Here is a 20,366-nt window from a genome sequence, read left to right on the forward strand (position 1 = left end):
ATAAAGCTGATTCTGATTCTGAGTTTTAAAAGCATGTCCAGAAGAAAATGAGAAGGACTCTCATACAGCACTGAGAATGAATGTACAGGCTATCTAACACTGGTGCAGTATTGCCTCCACAGGGGTCTGTACTGGTCTGGCATGTTGCCCATAGAAGTGAAGACAACCTATTATAGTCTATAATCTATTTAGTAGACACTTGTATATCCCTTGATCATAAACATATATTTTATCAGTATATGCACCCATATAATGCAATAATAATCTCATCATTTAAACAAATGAACTTCTTCAAAACATTTAGGTGCATTACCCTGTAATACATAGTTGGATGTGCACTTGTACAGATGATGTATGACATAACAAATAAGACACAAACGGCAATTAACAGTCCAATATAAAAATAAAGTATTGGCTAAAATAAGGCAATGGCAAAACTTTAGTTTTAAATCACATCCTACAGTACTGTTAGGGTAGCCAGGTGACCTAATTTGGCTTAACATAACTTTAACTTTATCTTCTGGGATGTTCTTAAGGTAAGTTCTGCCAGTCTACATTGCTATCTGTAATTGTAAAAATAATGTCATACCATGTACAACAATGTTGGTTTTCAAGCAAATCAAATGATATACTTTTACAATTTGCACATAATTACACATTGCATTGGCATTTGCATAATTACATTGGCTAAAACCTGTGTGTTCATTTTGCAAAAAAGGTTCCGTTTTATTGATAGCTACATGCTATCACTCTGCTGATGAGTCTCATAGATCTGATGCTGATCTATCACACATCAACTTTCAATCTACAAACTAATCTGTCTACCACATCTGTTTCTTATACCTCAGGTGAGCTGGTCTAATATGCAGTTTTGAGTTTGGTGGGGGTTTTTTTCCAGCATAGTCAGGTGGAAACTTGGTAGTTTTGCTAACAGTTTGTGCATTTTGTAATAGTACAATAGTAAAAAATAGTCCTGTAGTAAAAAAAAACAGTAAGTCTCTTCTCTGAAGGCACATGGATGCTTTCCTTTTCTAGTCTTCGAAGGAGTTGTTATCCTTCACACCTTCAAAAGCCTTATTTCATCAAAAAATTCATGTCAGAAACACCATTAGATGTGACAGTTTGGTGGAAGTTGGCAGGTTTGTACGTGTGATGCAAAGGGAGATCCTCCACTGGATGGCAAAGCTGGAGAAATTGCTGAAAATAAGAAAAGATAATTAAGTAACTTGTACGTTATATGATAGAGCACTGATACTTTACAACAAATCAACAAATGTGCATCTTAGTGCTTAGTGATTATCTTCAGAAACATTCAAATGACACCTATAACCTTGAACTTACATCTTTCAGGGGGCCTTTGCCCATGTACAGTTTGTAGATGATCCAGAGGGGAATGAGAGAAAGAGAGATGGTGGCTAAGAACCAACCAATGACGTTGGCCCAAACAGGGTACACGTACGTGAGGCTGAACTTCAGAGGAGAGTACCTCACAGTAGAGAAAATCAATGTGCCCTGTGAACAAGAGGAGGGAAGTAGAGGGAGTAAACAGTTAGTGAAATCATGTATTTGTTACATTACTTGTATTCGTAGACACATTTTGCTGCCTGTGTCTACATTGCAACATAACTCACTCAGCTTTACCTGGGTGGCACGGTCCAGTCGAAATAAACATACTGTGTGAGGAAATGCACAGATCGAAGCCAAGTTCCTTCCCAGAGTGGGCTCCAGTAAATCACCATAAGTGAAATGTGTATCATAATATGTCCATTCATCCATACATACAAACATACTATACATCCATGACACTGCAATAATCATTTCCTGACACCCTAAATGTCAAGAACCTGCTTAATGTTCTCCTGAAGCGGTCCAGAATGTAGAGGCGGCAGCAGAATGAGCCTTACCATACACACTGTAGGAGTGATGAAGAGCCAGCAGTACTTCATCACAGGTGCTGGTCTGTACCCGATCATGTGAGTTATGTTACCATAGAAGCGTTCAGCACCTGTTTCATAAGAAGACAGGGTGTTAGAGCTCCCCCAAAACAACTATGCACAAATGGTATTGTAGTGACACACTCATGATGGGTTAGGACACAACCAGAGACTCCGACAAACACAACTCTAGATTTGTGCTCATCCTTCTTTGATGAAATGCACCGGTCAGATTCTGAGATGGTTATCCTCTGCTAGAGCTCAGTGCATCTTCCACAGCTGCTAGATCTCTGGGTTTATTAATGCATAGTTTTATTCTAGCTTGAAGGTGATTAGCCTAGCTTGAAGGTGATTGTGTTGTTGCCAGTTAACAGACTTTCATAGACTTGTCTTGCCATACATTTTTAATGTAAATATGTGCAAGTTGCGTGGACTTTCTTACTTACTGTTAATGTAAGACAATGAAAGTAATCATGAGAGCATGGAAAGGACTGAAAGGAAATGAAAGGGAAGGTGCAGCAGGAGCATGGTGAAAAGCATCCTGACACAGAAGAGATCATAAGGGGGTATTTGTTTAGTACACCTTTTCCAGTTACATTAATGACAATGTTTAAGGTGTCAGCAACCTGGTTTGTGATCAGCACGCTAATTAATCAAGGGGTATTCTGCCTACTGCCTAGCTTATCATGTCAGTCATGTTCTTTTGAACAAATACCCAAATACTAATTAAACAGGCAAAAATAACATTCCTAAGTGCATAATATTGTAGCATTGTGGGTGTAGCAGTGAACTGACCATAGATCCAGGCTATGCTGATGGACTGACAAAGGGACAGAATGAGAAGAGTAATTCCGCTGCACACGTGATGGTCCATCAGCTGTAGAATGTACAGTCCCCCCTGACACCAAATAGAAGGGAATGAGACTGACAAAACACCATGGAACAGCATAACATCCACACGTTTTTTAGACAGTATAAAATATAAAGACTATAAAGACTGGTTGAGTGCCTTTCGATGACAATATAGCTTTTCATTTGACCTGTTCTTTAAACAGAGGTACAGACTATGATTTGCCATTATGCAGTGTGCCTTAAATAAGAATGGACAATATGAATAGCAATATAAAAGTGATGTGTGTATGTGTGTAGATTCATTCCTCACCTCTGTCACAAAGATGAGGCCAATCAAAAAAGCTCCAGTGCAGATGGCCAGCAGGAGCAGCTCCCGCCTGAAGCCTTTGCGGAGTTGTGTGGGGAATATATCCACCAGTGAGGTCATCAGACAGTCCAAGCCAACAAACTACAACGAGGCCATGACAGAGACCAGTGAAATAAGCGTGATGTGTGGATAACCTGCATTTTATTTGCATTGATGTTAGGGAAGTGTTCACTGGTTTAGAGTGAAAAGGATATGAGAGTTGTTGTACCTGGCTGTCCAAGCCTAAGAGGATGATCATGAGAAAGAAACAAGCGGACCAGACCTGTGGCACAGGCATCATGGCTACTACCCTCGGGTACACAATGAATGCCAGTCCAGGACCTGGAATGCAGACATTAAAAAGTAACACTAGCTCGAAATCACACAGACAACTCTAAATGAAAGATACCAATAACTACACAGGAAGTGTCACTACAAAGTTATTTACTATGCTTCTGGTGTTTTCACATATATTTTTAATTAGTATATATTTAGTATTTATTTCACAGTGATTTAAGTGATTTAGGATGTTTTAAAGGCATCCTAGCAGGCACTGGTTGTGCCTCAATGGAGCTCTACTGTCTGTCATCATATAAATCCCACCCCATTTCAGATCAGTAACTGTCATGTGCCCCGGACCACTTGGAGACGGTGGAATCTTTGAAACAATATCCAGTGTTAATCGTACTACCTCAATAAATATAATTGAATTTAAATGAGTTTGTGCACTCACCAGAATCAGCCACCTCTGAGATGTCAACACCCTGCTCGTGGGTCATGAACCCCAGTATGGAGAAGATGGCAAAGCCGGAAATGAAGCTGGTACCACTATTCAGCAGACATAACAGGAACGAGTCCCTAAAAAATGTTAAAGTAACATAATGCAAAAAACTCGTATTCACCCCTTGCTGTCCCTTTAGCCCTTTACCCCTAAGCCCCTAAGAAGTTATCATCATTGTGGCTTCAACATGAGAACCCGTTTAAACAATTTGAAACCATTATTTTAAGGTAAAAAACGTTATCATATTGGTTTAATGTCCACAGTCATCCATGATGTTTATGTTCCTCCATGTCAATTGTTGGTATTCATATAACTGCTTTCAATGATGTCTGTTACACAGTGTCCAGCAGGAATGCCGGGAACTATGTGAACCTCTGTCCTAACACTAGCACCCCTGGGTCTCTCCTGACACTAGCACCCCTGGGTCTCTCCTGACGCTAGCACCCCTGGGTTTCTCCTAACACTACATGGGCCTCTCCTAACACTAGCACCCATGGGTCTCTACTGACACTAGCACCCCTGGGTCTCTCCTAACACTACATGGGCCTCTCCTAACACTAGCACCCATGGGTCTCTCCTGACACTAGCACCCATGGGTCACATTTACATGCGTAAAGAAAAAACGCTATAATACAGGAAACTAACAAGCACCATCATCTGAAATGATCACTGGCAAATGCAATCAAACATAAATAATGCAACATTTCCCCAAACAATTAACAACAAACAATTAGCCTATAAACATAATTTTCATAGATGTTGGCGTGCGCTATCAAGAGCTTCCATTTATTGCACCATAGGCTACTGCTGTGCGGTATGTCTGTCAACATAGCCAAAAAGTAGTACTTGTAGGTTATTAACAAAGGTGAATGGATTTACAGCAATTTTGCAAATGTGGTGACGGCATACAACTTCTTAAACAAACATTTAGTATGCACTCACAGTGATAGCCTACAGTTAATGTGAATCATGGACAATACTCAAAGAAAGGAAAGGAGATGATTTGCACCTCTGTTCACCAATGAAAGGCTGTGATCCTACAACATGATAGCATGTTTGTTCATTTTCAAAATATGTTTGCATGGTAGGAAATGTGTTGAAATTCTGTTTGGGGGTGAGAGAAAGTGGAATAGAATATTATGTCCAATATTCCAATATGTGGTTTAATGTTCTGCATATCTCATTAGTGGGTCACTTTGATACTAAAAGTATGATTCTATGTAATGACTGTATGATATCTATACTGTCCCTGTCTATATCTGTGTGTGACTGTATTTAGAGATAAGCGGGAATATTATGACTTTGCAGTGTTTCACTGTTCTGCATGGCTGCGTCAGTAGCTATCTGCTCCGGATTGCCGGGTTGCCACTAATCAGAGTCTGATTCAGTGTAGTCCACATGAGATGGGATGACCAACGCCATAGATTTGGTCCCCACCAATGTTGACATCATGGCTACAGCCTTGCTCCTAACCCTAGCGCCCATGGGTCTCTCCCGACACTGCCACCCATGGGGTTTCTGCTTCCTTGCTGTCTCCCACTTGTCAATCCAAGGGGCTGCAAGTTTGTGGGTTTGAGCCGAGGCCAGTGCGGGGCAGAGCTGCACAGTTAACACACATTATATTTGCCCTCCAACCCGTACTTGTAGCAGTCATTATTGTAGTTGTTGTAGCTGCCCAGAGACGTGAGAAAGCCCAAGCTGATGGCATAGGAAAAGAAGATCTGCGTGCCTGCATCCATCCAAACCTTGAACCACAAAACAACCACATTTTAGGTACAAAAACAGTGCTCACTGTTTAATTGGTAAACATAATATAGAATAGTATAATAGGAATATCAAAAGAATCTAAACCTGTTGGTCGGACAAGCGTGAGATGTTGGGGTAGAGGTAGTAGGAAATGCCATGCATGGCCCCGGGCAGGGTGATGCCACGGATGAGCAGTGCCAGTAGGGTAACATAAGGGAACGTGGCCGTGAAGTATGCAGCCTGCCAAACAAACCATGTTATTAAAAATACTGTTATTGCATGTTTGAGGATTTAAAATATTGGGGCTGGACAGGTGTGAGATGTTGCGGTAGATAATCAGCCGATTGATCAGTCAATCAGCTAATAGGTCTATTTTAGATGATAACTGAATGTTCTCCCATTTCACCATTAAGATTGTGTGACCAATTACAGTGTGCCCACCTGGCCTTTTTCCATACTAAAGGAGTCTCTGTGCTTGGTTCATTAAATATGCCAGCAGGCTGTAAGATATACTGCTGTACAATCTCATTGTTAATACAGAATGGTATGAAACCCTGGAGGGGTTATTGCAAGATATCTTTTGGTGTATATCCAGAAAACGTGCGCTCATTTTACTAAATCGTGTGCTCATTTGACTAAATTCTACACATGTTACTAAATTGTGCTCTCATTTTAATTTTGTAAAATGACCACACAATGTAGCAAAATGTGTGCACAATTTAGTTATGATTTAGCAGTAATATGCTACATCGAAAATGGAGTGAGAAGTTAACCTTAACAATGACAAATTAGTTATAATAGATACACGTTCCAGGGAAGGCCCTCATCACAGCACACACACACAACCCCCCCCCCCCCCCAATCAGATGCCATTGATAATCAGATGCCATTGATAGAGGTAGAAGCACAGCCGCGACAACCTACCTGCATCCCAGTCTAAACAGATATCAGAACACCACCAGAACAACAGCAGGATTCTAGCTGCAGCCAGCTGATGTTACAGTGCAAGAGAGGGTGGCCATGGCAGGAAAAGCTGCCCCAGCAGCTGAAACCCTATTGGGTCCATCAAAGTGAGTTACATATGAACGATGACCTACTGATGAAAGGGCAGACAATTGTTTTACCAGACACATTACAGAGTAAAATGCTGGCAAGACTTCAAGAGGGACATCTTGGGATAACCAAATGTAGGCTGAGGACCCAACGGGCACTGGGTGGTGGCTGGGACTGTGATCAAATCACAGAAGTGGTGCCCAGTGTGAGGCAGGCTATGTGCCAAATGTCAACCCCTACACCCTGAACCAATGATACCCTCAGAGCAGCCAAAGCGGCCTTGGCAGAATGTGGGAACAGATATATTTTACTGGCAAAATTACTCTTACTTAATGGTAGTGAATTACTATTCTCCATAAATCAAAATAGTTAAAACACCAATAACATCATGTAAGAAAAACAGAGGTCTTCCAAAAATGTGATGAAAGTAAATAAACCAATAAACCTTTCGAAACACTGGTGTCAAAATGAATCCAGATATAATGGAAAGCAAACACTAATATACACTCAATAAATATACACGACCCTCTTACTAGTGGCCGGCAGCATTCCCTGTTTTTCGTAACTCCCTCCCAACAGGTTAAGCAATATTGACAGACTCCCACTTACTATGACTCCACCTGCTTCCTTGGGGCAGCCGTGGCCTACTGGTTAGGGCTTTGGGCTTGTAACCGAAGGGTTGCCGATTCGATCCCCGACCAGTAGGAAAAATGTGGGCGGGGGAAGTGGTTGAGCACTGCTCTCCCATGCCCACATCCATGGCTGAAGTGCCCTTGAGCAAGGCACCTAACCTCTCACTGCTCCCCGAGTGCCGCTGTAGCAGGCAGCTCACTGCGTCGAGATTAGTGTGTGCTTCACCTCACTGTGTGTTCACTATGTGCTCAGTGTGTTTCACTAATTCACGGATTGGGATAAATGCAGAGACCAAATTTCCCTCACAGGATCAAAAGAGTACTTATATACTTATACTTACTAAGATGGCATCCCCTGGCCCAAATATGGTCTCTTGGTAATTAGCCCTTTTGTCTCTATAGGCATACAGTGGGATTATTTTTAACAATAAAATACCTTTTGTCTATTTGCAATGCACAGCAATAACAATGGTGTATAGATTCACACCACTGTATCTAAGCCTAATATTGATTAAATAGGGGAATATTTGTATTTGGCAGAATAGTGTGCTTTACAACCACCATTGACCAGCAGCCAATAGTTTGGGCTCACTGTGAAAATGGCCCAACTAAAACCACAATGATTCAACAGGAAGGGGTCCTTTGAAGATGGCCTTTGACAGACAGACAGAAAAAAACACCGACAGAGGACTTGAATCAAAGACACAGAGCTTCTGTGAGACCGGAGCGAAAAGCAGGTCAGTGAATCTGGATCACAAACACAAGCCACAGTGCTGACAAAAGCAAACACTCTCTGCTCATATATAGTGGAGACAGGCTCAGAAGAGGTTAGGAGAAATAAAACACATCTCAGGCCTCTCCCGGAAATATGACCCCCTCTACAGGCTGTGGGGCACACGGAACAGACAGCAGGGTCAGGAGAGAAGGGGGGGAGAGGATTCAGAGGTCCCTCCCAAGGAGGAAGGTGAAGACACCAGGGTGACTAAAGGACTATGTAACCTAGAATTCAGACAGACAGATGTTTCAAGCATAACTATTCCATTACACTATGTAACTTAGAGTTAAGACAGACAGGTTATATCATTTTGTTGATGGTTCTATTCAGGGACTGAACCCAAAAACGCTAAATTCACATTCAATTGGCTTGCCATATCAACTCATCTTCGCATTGGTGTTCTGTTCACCCAATGTTGGCTGAATCGAAACATAGGCCTATTAGTTGCTTACTTTCACTTCCAATGATAGCGAACAAACAATAGGCTATTTTTAAAATAGTTATGAAAAAGCATTGTTTAGTTTTTGGCCGGTAAAAAATATGTCTGGGCAGTAATTATTTTTCCTCTACCACTACCAGCCATTTTGGCTAGTAAGCCAAAAAGTTAATTTCAACCCCTGGTTCTACTACTTTGAGGAAGGGAGGATGTAGTATGCCCCTTTGTATGTGTATGTGCGGTGTATGTGCGCTGGGTAAACAGTTCAGTAAATATGCCTGCATGTGAAAAGACTATGCTGTTGTCCAATATCTGTGGCATGTGAGGGGTTACTCACCACAGAGGGAGATACTTCTACAAAACAAAAAAAACAAGTTTTGGGAGGTGTGCTTACACCATTCCAAGATCAGATCTACTGTGTGATTCAAGGATGACAGAAAATCTCCTCTTTGTGAGCACAGCTCTCCCACAGAACTGAAAAACAGTCCCCTAAGGAGAACTCCCTCATCAAATTTCCTCATCAAAAGTGGAAAGGAAATATTTTTAGATGTTAATCCTTCAATTAAAAAATAAAACACCAGACTACATCTGCAGTAAAAACCTGGTCAAATATGAACACATCTTTGTCCTTATATTTCTCCACAGAGATCAAATGCCAGCATGCTCTCACCTTCCCTGTGGACTTAATTCCCTTCCACACACAGAAGTAAACGATCACCCAGACCAGGAGGAGACACAGCGCCAGCTCGTAGTTTACACTCCCTATTTCTTCTATTCCCTTGGATATGTGTAATACTCTGTTCCTAATAGATCAGAGAGAAGGGTGATGGAGAGAAGAGTGATGGAAATAGATAGATATAGATAGGGGAGGGGGAGGGGTGGTCGGATAAACAAGGCAGTTTCAGGAGGGAGAGAGAGAGACATACAGGGAGAGAAGCAAATGAGAGTGAGATAGACAGATTTATCTATTCCAAAGAAAACAACAGAAGCATGGTAAGAGTTGTATAAAGTATTCGAAACCCACACTTGAGTAGAAGTACAGATATTTGATCAGAAAATGACTAAACTAAAAGTACAAATAATATATTAGAATATAAACAAATATGTAAAATAAGTATGTAAATAAGTAAGTCTTAAAGTATCTATTATTTACATTAAAGTGCTAGTAAAAGCTTTAGAAGACAGGTGGGGTGACAACCCCCTCCTATAGCTATGCTTTTAATGAAAAAGAAAGCAGTCAGAACTTTGGATAGGCTATTCTAAGTTCATGCAGCACCTTCAAACTTGGTGCCTACACTTCATACATAAAGTCTTCGAAGCCTGAACAAAGGTACACTCTTAAAACTAATGCGTTGTCCCAAACTGGACACAGATATGTGTTAAAAAACAACATAAACTGTGTTGTCCCTATCTTCTGGACACAGAGATGTGTTGAAAACAACAAAAAACAATTTGTTTTAAGAGTGTATGGCCATTCATTTTCCACTGCTGCTTCCTACAATGACGTTTAACTAACGTGTTTAGAAAGGCAGCTACATCACACTCCATAAACAAGCCTAAACGAAAGTGCCATTAATGAAAAGCAAGCAGTTCGAATTTTAATTTAATTCAGCTCCTTACAACAGCCCACATAGGCCTTGGTGTGCTATGTCTTAGCTGTATTTGCTAGGCCTTTACTATGTTCATTCATTCATTGCTGTGTCCCATTGTGACATCAGGTCAGAAAATTTTGGGGTTGCAAATATCTAACATGCTGAATGGAAAATGGCTTTTGTTTTCATTTGCACATTACTTACCGGTAAGCCTACTTTGTACTTAATGCTGTTAAAGAAAATGTAGTGGAGTAAAAGTACGCTACATTTGATTTTAGCAATGAAGTGAAGTAAAAGTAAAAGAAGAAAAATAAATATTCAAGTAAAGTACAGATACTCCCCATTCATACTTATGTACTGTACTTAAGTATTTCTACTTAGTTACTTTACATCTCTGTCTTTGAACATCTCTGTCTTTGAACCAGATTGAGAGTGCCACAGAGCCACTTACTCCCAGAATTCCACTACAGGCAGCGTTCCATTGCCTCCTCTGGTGTTGTTTGAAGATGCATCCTTTGTGTAGCGTATGCAGGACTCTGAACAGAAAAACATCCCAAGCAATTATGACACGTTACTGCTACAAGTAAGACAACATTTTAGGCACTTATGGGAATATTAAATATATTATAATAATATATATTATTAAATATAATTATATATATAAAAACATTTGTAGTTCCTAGGGTATAGGGAGTAGGGACTGCAACATAATATTTACATCAACAGTCTTTCCAGTTGCTCTTACCAGTGTTCCAGCTGTTGTCACAGTTTGTCCAGGGCAGTTCTGCACTAAAGGAGGAGAAGAGATAGAATAATGCCCATGCAAGGATCACAATATAGGAGGTGGCACTGAACCCGATGATTAGATGACTGGCATAACCTACGCCTAGAAGGAGAAAAACAATGTCTGTGAATGCTTTGCCAAAAGAATATTAAGAAACTGACATAATTTAAATCGGATACATTTATATGCATTATCTATTGTTCTGTCATCCACTATTTTTCTTTCTATACTCACATCACATCACAATCAGATATTGTCTCTCACCCTGAAATAGTGGGCAGATCTTACGCCAGCAGGTGATGCCTCCCTGACTGGTGTACTGTCCCAGAGCGGTCTCCATAAAGAAGAGAGGAATTCCACAGGTGAGCAGGAATAACAGGTAAGGGATGAAGAAAACACCTGAGGCACATGGAATAATTACTTGCATGCATGTAGCAGCCATCAAGGTTTAACATGAAACTTCAAGTTATACTTAACCCTTCATACATAATGCCATCTGACCTGTTCCTACTGAGTGAAGAATTTATAGATAGTAATATTTACATCCAGGGCTCCAAACCGGTTCAAGGAACTAAAACGAAAACCGAAAACGAACGGAATTTTACGGAATTTTACGAGGAGCGGAAATGGAAACGAAAACAAAATGGTCTTCAACTGTTCCGGAACAGAAACGTTATTCTGAAATCCACAAAACCGTTTAATAAGGGTTTTTTTTGTTCTCTATATAACAGCCTAATAATTTGATTTCTGCAGTTTGAAAAAAAAAAAAAAGCGAATAAATGGACCTTTGGTCCAAATGTGTATATTTTGTCTTGCTGTTGTAATGTAACCTATCCGTCTGCCACTTCGGATCTTAGGCCAGCTTCAGACGTGAAGCGTAGGCTACTGAAACTGATTTGGACATTGTTTGTAGCCTATGCGTAATAGCCTATTTTGCCTGTCCACGCCTTGTCGTTTTTAAAGTCGGGATTTGAAATGTTTGCGCTAATTATAGCCTATTCTATGTAGAAGAGTTAAGCGGAAAATTTGAGATAGGCCTTGTCAGCAACAGACAGGTTCGTTTTATAAACAGGGTTGGAATTATAGCGAGCCTTTGAAGATCTCCATATGGATAAAACTTAGGCTACAACCAACCAGGTAAGGAGTTTAGCACGTATCCATAAATATTTTTGATAAGAAATTATTTATAGTCATAGGTTAGGCCTACAGTCTGTAGGCTATGGGATGGATAGCCCATCTGAATGTTTTTGGATGCCGCCTGTGATTTATTATTTTTGGGCATAGCTACGGTCAGGGGCGCAGGAGATATTTTGAAAGTGAGGGGGACCAAATTGTGAACACAAACCCATAGTGAGCCAAATATCGGATTGCCACCTCTGGCCCACTTTTGACCATCATATTTTAAACTTGCCAGAATATTAAGATAATACCATTGATTGTTTTCAAACAATTGTTTTCACTACTTGGGCCAATGGTAGAATACTGGTCACTACTTGGGCTAATGGTAGAAAAAAGCAACATGGGATGTTGATATTTTATGAAGCCATGAATGAATCATCATGCCTATGATCCAAACATAGACTACATGATCAAATAGCCTAGTTAGGCCTACTTAAATTGTCTGGTATAAACCAAATCAACTCTCCACTGTGTGTTTGCAGTTAATATTTATCCAATTTGTGTCTTGAAATTATGTTTGAAATAAATGTCTTAGAACAAAAACGTTGATAGACTTGTATTTTATAGTTAGGCTAGTGAAAACGAGTTGATAAGTAGGCTAGTTGAGTTTGTTATCATAAACATAACAGCTAACGTCATGTTGAGCAGGAGGAGTTGAGCACTAGGCTACCATAAATCCTCAAATTATGCCCGGGATTGATTCTATTTGTAGCAGGACAAATAAAGGCAGGTTCCCATATACAAGACGGGGTAACAATTGCCTACCATACCAACAATTGCCATCAGTCCACTAGAAGACATTGTTCGATTTAAGTCAATGAAATAACCTCTTCTTAATATTTTATCATATGTTGTATTGTATTGTCTTATGTTGGTTGGATTAATAGCCTACGGTTGGCAAAGAAAAGTCGTTTTCCTACCATGGGTCTCCAACACACGTTCTCAAGCTCATTCTCTTGCCGCCCCTTTCAAGCTAATGAAGCCTACTACATTTAAACACAATTGTTGCGACTCAAGGCATTCCAGCCTACGAATTTTATTTAAAACAAAAATACTAAATCATGCATAATTAAACAATAACTCAATGTAGGCTACTTGGCTACGCAAAAAGGTTTCCATTACAGCACAACCCCTATTCAATGAAGGGCTGCCTTGTCTCGCAATAAACAGCAGTGGAAATCCTAACACTTTTTCAACTGCATGAAACTTAACAGTGAACCATCAAATATCTTCCAGATTTCAGTACCCATCAGTCCCAACATTTAGCAATATAATCAAACAGTCCAAAAGTACATTAAATCCCAAACCAAACTGAAAATGCTTTTGATAGCCTACGGGTATGCATGCCGCTCCAAACGAAATGCATGTCTAAAGCCTACCTCGAATACCAGCCTGCCTCAAATAAAGATGATGATAAATGATTTATGCTAAGCAAGTAGCCTGGATTATTTTATGATTGTTAGTAGACAAACTGGCTTCAGATATCCAACAGAGTGAATATGAGATTGCGCAGTCTTACAGTACTGTAGATGGCTGTGGTTAGTGATGTGATGCTGTTAATGGGGAGTTTTACAGTTAGCGCAAATCCTATATGTTATTATTTATTTAGCGTACCTATAAGGTTTTTTTTCCTTGTCAAAAGTGAGGGGGACAACGGCTGTCTCTTCAGCATTGTGTGGGACATATCCCCCACGTCCCCCATGCCTCCTGCGCCCCTGGCTACGGTATAGGCTAAATCAAGGGGAAATAATGAGTACGTCTATTCTAAGGTAAAGTCCAGAAAAATAGACTTGATAGGCCCGCCAAACACTGCCGGAACTTTAAGAACGAATGATATTTTGCGTTCCGAACCGGTTCAGGACCGATATGTTGGTGGCGGAACGCATGCAAGAACGAAAACGTTAAACATAGGCCTACCTGAACCGTTCGGAACGGAACGTTTAAAAAATAATTTCGTTTTCAAGCCCTGTTCACATCACATATCATGAAATATGAGACACAGGGGTGGGGGGAGTGGGAGTGGGAGGGGTGGTAGGGTCTCAGTTGACCGGGGAAACAAGTGACCAGTTACTGTATGCAGGACAATTTTTGTGCCTTTTACAACAATGGTCTGCACATTGTATATGAGCTCAAAAAATACTTTATTTACTCTAAAAAGGCAACGTTTTGATCTCAACAGAATAGGCTACGACACATCTGTAGCTCTTATCAAGATTATATAGTACAGAGCACTGCCATGTCCGAGTGAGAACGAGACTACGCAGATTTAAAAATGTGGGTCAGGAAGAATGCCTAAAAAGGAAACACAAAAAAAGACAACACAAGACTGTCTTGTGTATTGCAATATGCACCGCTAGGTAAACCTTTTGAGAATATTGTGAGGAAGCATTGGTCCATCCTTAGCTCAGACCCCTCTATCAAAGACATTTCTTTAAGACTGCCCCCACGTTGGCTACAAATGCTCACCTAACTTATGCGGCATACTGTACTTGTAAGAGCAGACCAGCCACAAGATAACCCCACCACATATTTTCCCCCCGGTTTCCTATGGCAATTACAGACACGCAAATTGCGCACAATGTAACTTTACATGTAAATGTACATCTTTTAACCATCCACATACCAAGAAAACTCTACAGATAAAACGTGTCATAACATGCAACACTCAAAATGTCATCTATATGATAAAGTGCCCTTGTGGATTTGCATATATTGGAAAAACACAGTGCTGCTTAAAACACGCATTGCGGAGCACAGAAGTAACATACAATTAAATGATGAAAAATATCCAGTGGCAGTTCATTTCAATTCACTGAAGCATAATCTTTCCACTCTTACAGTAGATATATTGTGATTGAACAGGTCTCTATTTCCAGACGGGGAGATTTAGACAATCTCCTCCTTATAAGAGAAGCTTTTTATACAGTATATATATATACTTTAGATACCATGTCTCCAAAGGGTCTAAACATGCATTTTGATCTTAAACCTTTCTTATGATTTATCCACCATGTTACCAGTAAAGCCAGTCTTCTGATATGGCATAGCTAATTGCAAGTTCCTATACAATTAACTGGTTTTATATGTATTGCTATTAAACGTATTTTGCATAATGTTGTTTCTGTAAAAATGAACAGCTTTTAATGCAATTAGAGATTTAAGCCTAGTGCCTTGCATGCAGTTTGTGTTGTTTGCCACCTATCATGCACCCTGCCTGGTTAAGTCATGTGATATAGGCCGTCTCTTTATGGTCATGTGGGAATTTCTTTTCTTCATCAAATTGTGCTCTTTTGTTGCATTCCCTCTCAATAGTTTTGCATTCCTTTGCAGTACTAATTTAAAATTTATGGTTATGGTTATGGGATTTGGCAGACAAAGCAAACACAGTTGGACAGGCAACTATGTTCTGTTCCCAGAGCATGCTTTGCCTGCAGGGTTAGGCCCGTTTCACAATGAGTGTGTGGCGTGAGCGTGGCTGTTGCGTTTCAGTTGCCTGGCAGTGTACAAGCTCTAACCTGTTAACATGGGAGCCGAAATAAAAACTCACACCCACGCAGCTGACATGCTCACGCCATGCACCCGGTGTGAAACGGGCCTTAAAGGCCTCATCGATGAGGAGATTGCTGGTCCACGGATAATTTGTGGCACAACTGAATGGTAGCCTATTATGGAACTGCAGACTGAAAGAAAAAGAAACTAAACATTTTACAGATTCGAAAATATTTCTTAATTTAGTGTTATCAAAGAAAGAGGCACACAATTAAGGGGGGGTAGTGGTGTCAGCCATGGCCGTAACTACCATTGAGGACACCGAGGTCATGTCCTCTGTATTTTTCTTCATTTTGTTTCGCAAGTTTTGTTTCATTTATTACTGTAAGTAGCCTTCGAATATCTGACAAGCCTTGCATTAACGCACCGTCACGTGACACGTCGTTGCAGATAGGCTACCTCTGACATCAAAACGAAACTAAACTATTGTAGACTGTGTAGGCTACTAAACTATTTAACGAACGCAACGCAGCTCACATAACCTTAAATAGCATGCCACACATTATTTGTCCAAAAGACCTAAAGGTTTGTTAATTTCGGCCTAATCTTAATTCACCTGATCTGAACAAAGGCAGCAACAAAGTTAACGTTGGGAGGCCAGCAGATGTTGAGCAGACAAAGAGAAGGAGGGAAGGTGAGAAAGGTAGCCTAATGGTTGAATATGGCTACCAATGAGATGCTAACCTGTAATGAAAATGTTATGTTGAAATTCAGTGGAGATGCAGTTAGATAACCTGCACTGAAACTTAAGCTATATTTGTTATAGGATGGATAATTAAAGCTGCAGTTGGCAAGTCTGACAGATTGAGGGGACTTAGCCATAATTTTGAATGTTTACAACTCTCATGCCCCTCCCCCACTACCACCAAGAACCCTCCAATCGAGTTTGTGCTCGTCAATGCTCACCAGACAGCACCAGACTGTGATTGACAGTCAAATCTCACACAACCCTGCTCTGATTGGACCAGAAGAACGGGGAGCTGTGGATTTTTGCTAAACAAATAACAGGCTCAAGGTGGAGGTAAAAGTGCAGGTTTTTTTCTAAAACCGGCTGATTTATGTTGTTCTGTTAGAGCATAGTGTCTTGCCAACTACAGCTTTAATGTTGTGATGGATTATCTCATGGCCTTTGACATTTATTTGTCAAATGATATCAATTATTGGTCAGTACTTTAGAGAGTTGTAGAAATCCAACACAGGAAACAGAAGTCAGGAAGTTGAGGAGAAAGAGGAGAGTAGAGGAAAGTGATAGGTGAAGGGCCCTCCCAAGTGAGTGAGTGTTAAGATGTGACACTCACTGTGTCAGAAGGTAGCCTACAGCCTATAACCCTGCCATTTATAAATGCAACATTACTTACGCCCCTGACCTCGGTATTTTAAAAATCCTGTTACGGCCTTTGTGTCAGTTCTTATTCAATATGTGCGCGTCTTGCGCAATTGAAACTGAACCAGATGACGTATGTAGATTAGAAGCAACAAACAACGTTATTTAAAACAACGAACAAAGCAGATTCTTGCCGTCCATGAAAACAGCATAGTCAGATCCAAAAAAAAAAGGAAATATCAGGTATTTGAATTGACACTAGGTAGGCTGGTATGCAACACAATTAGGCCTACCTTTGCAAAAATGCTTTATTGAGGTAGACTTAAAAAATGTATTTTGAATTTCAGGGTATACGGCCTACCGTTCTGTCATTAGCCTAGTCCTATACGTCTTTAACATTTCCTTACAAAATAGATATTATAGGGTAGCAGTGGTGGAATGTAACGAAGTACAAATACTTCGTTACTGTACTTAAGTAAATTTTCCACGTATTTGTACTTTACTTAAGTAGAATTTATAGTGCATACTTTTGACTTTTACTTCGTTACATTTTACAGCAATTATCTGTACTTTTACTCCGCTACATTTCTACAACACCATCGTTCCTTTTTACGATACATTTTATGATCAGATTTTTTTTCTCTCTGACAAACACGTTTGTTTTACCAGGCGGCGGGGTTGCTACCAAAGATTCTGGAGCGCTACGTGCCCAGCTTCTAAATCTTTAAAACATAAGCTTCTAATCTAGACCAGGCAAAGCGTGAGCTTGTAGCCATCTGCATTCGGTAGGCTATATTCACCAGACCCATGGCTACACGGCTACTGGACATGCAACTGTGTTCTGTGCCTTTCTCTGTCTGTTATCTGAAGCGTTAGGACCTCCTCTGCGATGAGATTGCTATCCGCGGATCAGCGAAGTTACAGGCTATGTCCATGCTTCTGTCACACGTCTGATCATTTGCGGCACAAATGAATGGTAGACTATTATAGAAGCGCTGGCCGAAAAAAAACGTAGCATTTTCCAGATTAGGAAATATTTCTTAATTGTGTGTGATCAAATAAAGAGGCATAGCCTACAATTGGGGGGTAGAAATGTGAGCGCTCATTCAATGTCTATGTGCGTCTGCGCAAGTGAAACTGAACCTAATCATAACACCTTTCTCAGCAACTTTTCTGTTCAATCAGCAGAATTGGCATTACGATCCATCCGACGTTTCCCTTGTCTACCCCGTTAAACTTCAGGCTCTCGTGTTTTGCTGAATGATATTTTACTCAGCAGATCACCCTAGTAGATAACCAGAATTACAGTCTCTAGAATTTTAGGTCAGAATGTAAACTGGGCCACAGATGGTAAGCACAATTGCATTAGCTTAAATCTAGTCGAGTATAACCTAAAACTAGCTTAATTAAAATGCCACAGCCCATACTAATCTTTCTTTCAGAATATAGATATTAAGAGAATAAATCATTATGCAAATACTTTTACTTTTAATACTTAAAGTACATTTAAAAGCAGGTACTTTTTACTTTTACTTAAGTAGGGTTGTCATTGTGGTACTTTTACTTTTACTAAAGTAAATATTTCTCTGTGTATTTGTACTTTTACTTAAGTACTGAGATTCAGTACTTCCTCCACCACTGTAGGGTAGGCCTATCATGCATTAATAGATACAGATGGGACTCCTACTCGAAATTAGGCATATACATCATGTCTATGGTTATACAGTAGGCCTAATAGCCTAGCCTAAGTTAAACGTTTAATTGGCCTAAGACACGATCTTGTTGTAGCCTAAATATTGTAGCGAATTATAGCCGGTGATGACACAGCTTTTAAAAACATTAATTTCCCTCTCGCTGGAGTGAACGCAAAACGAGCTGTTGCGCAAACAAATGAATAAAAAAAAATGCTAACCCATTCGCAAAATAAATAATTTCTAAAAGGTTCTCTCCATTGTTAACGTGCAACATTTTTCCATGTGGGGTATAGTGTCAAGCAGTGAAGTGATAGCCTATTGCAGGTTGGCAATATTCACGTCACGTGAGTCAAACAGAAGACGGGCGCTGCTTTCTCTCTTGGTATTTCTGTCCCTCCGACAACTGCGTTAAATTGGTGTGTTTAGCAGTCAACATTTCAAAACATTTCCCGGGGAGAAATTCCCCCTACCCCAGCTGACCCCCTCAGAAAATACTTTCAACGTCCCTGGTCCTATAGGCCAAAGTGATTTTAAATTTAATTCTGGCCACTATAGGGAGCCAGTGGAGAGTAAGAGAGGAATTGCATGTGTCCTCTTTGGATGATTGAAGACAAAGTATTGCGAAAAGTATTGCGAAAAGTATTGCGAGGGAACACAAAACTATTATGAGGAAATTCAAAACTCATCAGAAGGGAATGGAAAAGTAACTCTAACAAAAACTTTTTTATCATGGTGTGTATGATACATGGATTATATACATGGGTTCCAATAAAGTAAAACTTGTGGAATGCTGTTCACTTAAGTGCTATCTTTATTTTTCATGACATTATTATTTTTTCTGAGTATAATAAAGGCAAAAGCATAGACTACCGATACCAATACCCCAGCTCCCCAACAACCCCCTCACCCCACACACACACACCATTCCCCCATGCAGACACTCCTGAAGCCACTCACCTCCCCCGTTTTTATAGCACAGGTAGGGAAACCTCCACACGTTGCCAGGTCCAATAATGGCTCCCATCACGGTCAAGATATATTCAGTTTTGCTTCCCCAGTTGCCTCTGATATTCATCTTTCCATGTTGGTCTCTGTCAGGACTGACATCGGTCCCCTGCCTGTCTTCTTTGATCTTGGTGGTCATGGTGATAAAACAGACACTTGGCAAGGCTAACTGAGCAGTTCCCAGGCTGGTTCTGTTGTGAAAGAAAGTGTGGATGGTGATATATAAGCCAGTCAGCCTACGGGGGGTAGGGATGGAGATGGGGTAAGTTACACAAGGGCAAGATTTGGTCCTCCCACACTCTTAAAAGGAATGTGTTGTACCTATCTGGACACAGAGATGTGTTAAAGACATCGCAAGTTGTGTTGATTCAACGCAATTTGTGCTATTTTCAACACATTTTGTGCACAAATTTAAAAAGGAAACAACACAAACTTGTGTGGTCCCTATCTGGACACAGAGATGTGTTAAACATTCGTTTTAAGAGTGCACCTACATCATAAGTCTTTCACTTATGATAATGCATGCATCATAAGAGTCATATAAACACAGGGAAGGAAACAAGATGGAAAAAAAGGGCCACTTTGGTGCAGAAATCATACAGGCTGCTGTACAAGAAATGTAACATCTTTGACTGTGTGTAAGTATGTGTGATCAGGAGTGTACAAACACACACATGCATATAT

The 20,366-nt window shown here is 40.3% G+C and overlaps 1 protein-coding gene across 1 annotated transcript; it reads right to left on the reverse strand.

Annotated features, from left to right (window-relative positions):
* Positions 1-299: 299 nt before the first annotated feature.
* Positions 300-19,861, reverse strand: LOC125291115 (sodium- and chloride-dependent GABA transporter 2-like). Its single transcript, XM_048237674.1, has 14 exons — positions 19,635-19,861; positions 11,196-11,330; positions 10,893-11,033; positions 10,599-10,683; positions 9,226-9,358; positions 5,765-5,899; positions 5,555-5,658; positions 3,866-3,990; positions 3,362-3,474; positions 3,097-3,234; positions 2,730-2,832; positions 1,905-2,005; positions 1,342-1,512; positions 300-1,197 (listed from the first exon to the last, which is right to left on the reverse strand). Exons 1-14 carry the CDS (start codon positions 19,819-19,821, stop codon positions 1,075-1,077), a joined length of 1,794 nt encoding a protein of 597 aa, XP_048093631.1. The 5' UTR covers positions 19,822-19,861; the 3' UTR covers positions 300-1,074.
* Positions 19,862-20,366: the final 505 nt, after the last annotated feature.

Source organism: Alosa alosa, chromosome 2, assembly GCF_017589495.1.
Source record: "Alosa alosa isolate M-15738 ecotype Scorff River chromosome 2, AALO_Geno_1.1, whole genome shotgun sequence".
Classification (NCBI taxonomy): domain Eukaryota; kingdom Metazoa; phylum Chordata; class Actinopteri; order Clupeiformes; family Clupeidae; genus Alosa; species Alosa alosa.

What these genes read in the sequence shown, in the direction of transcription:
- LOC125291115 (XM_048237674.1), bottom strand. Translation starts at nt 19,821, where the DNA reads ATGACCACCAAGATCAAAGAAGACAGGCAGGGGACCGATGTCAGTCCT. An exon ending in CACGCTTGTCCGACCAACAG is followed by an intron (nt 5,659 to 5,764) that starts GTTTAGATTCTT and finishes TTGTGGTTCAAG; the next exon opens with GTTTGGATGGATGCAGGCAC. An exon ending in CAGCATAGCCTGGATCTATG is followed by an intron (nt 2,006 to 2,729) that starts GTCAGTTCACTG and finishes CTTATGAAACAG; the next exon opens with GTGCTGAACGCTTCTATGGT.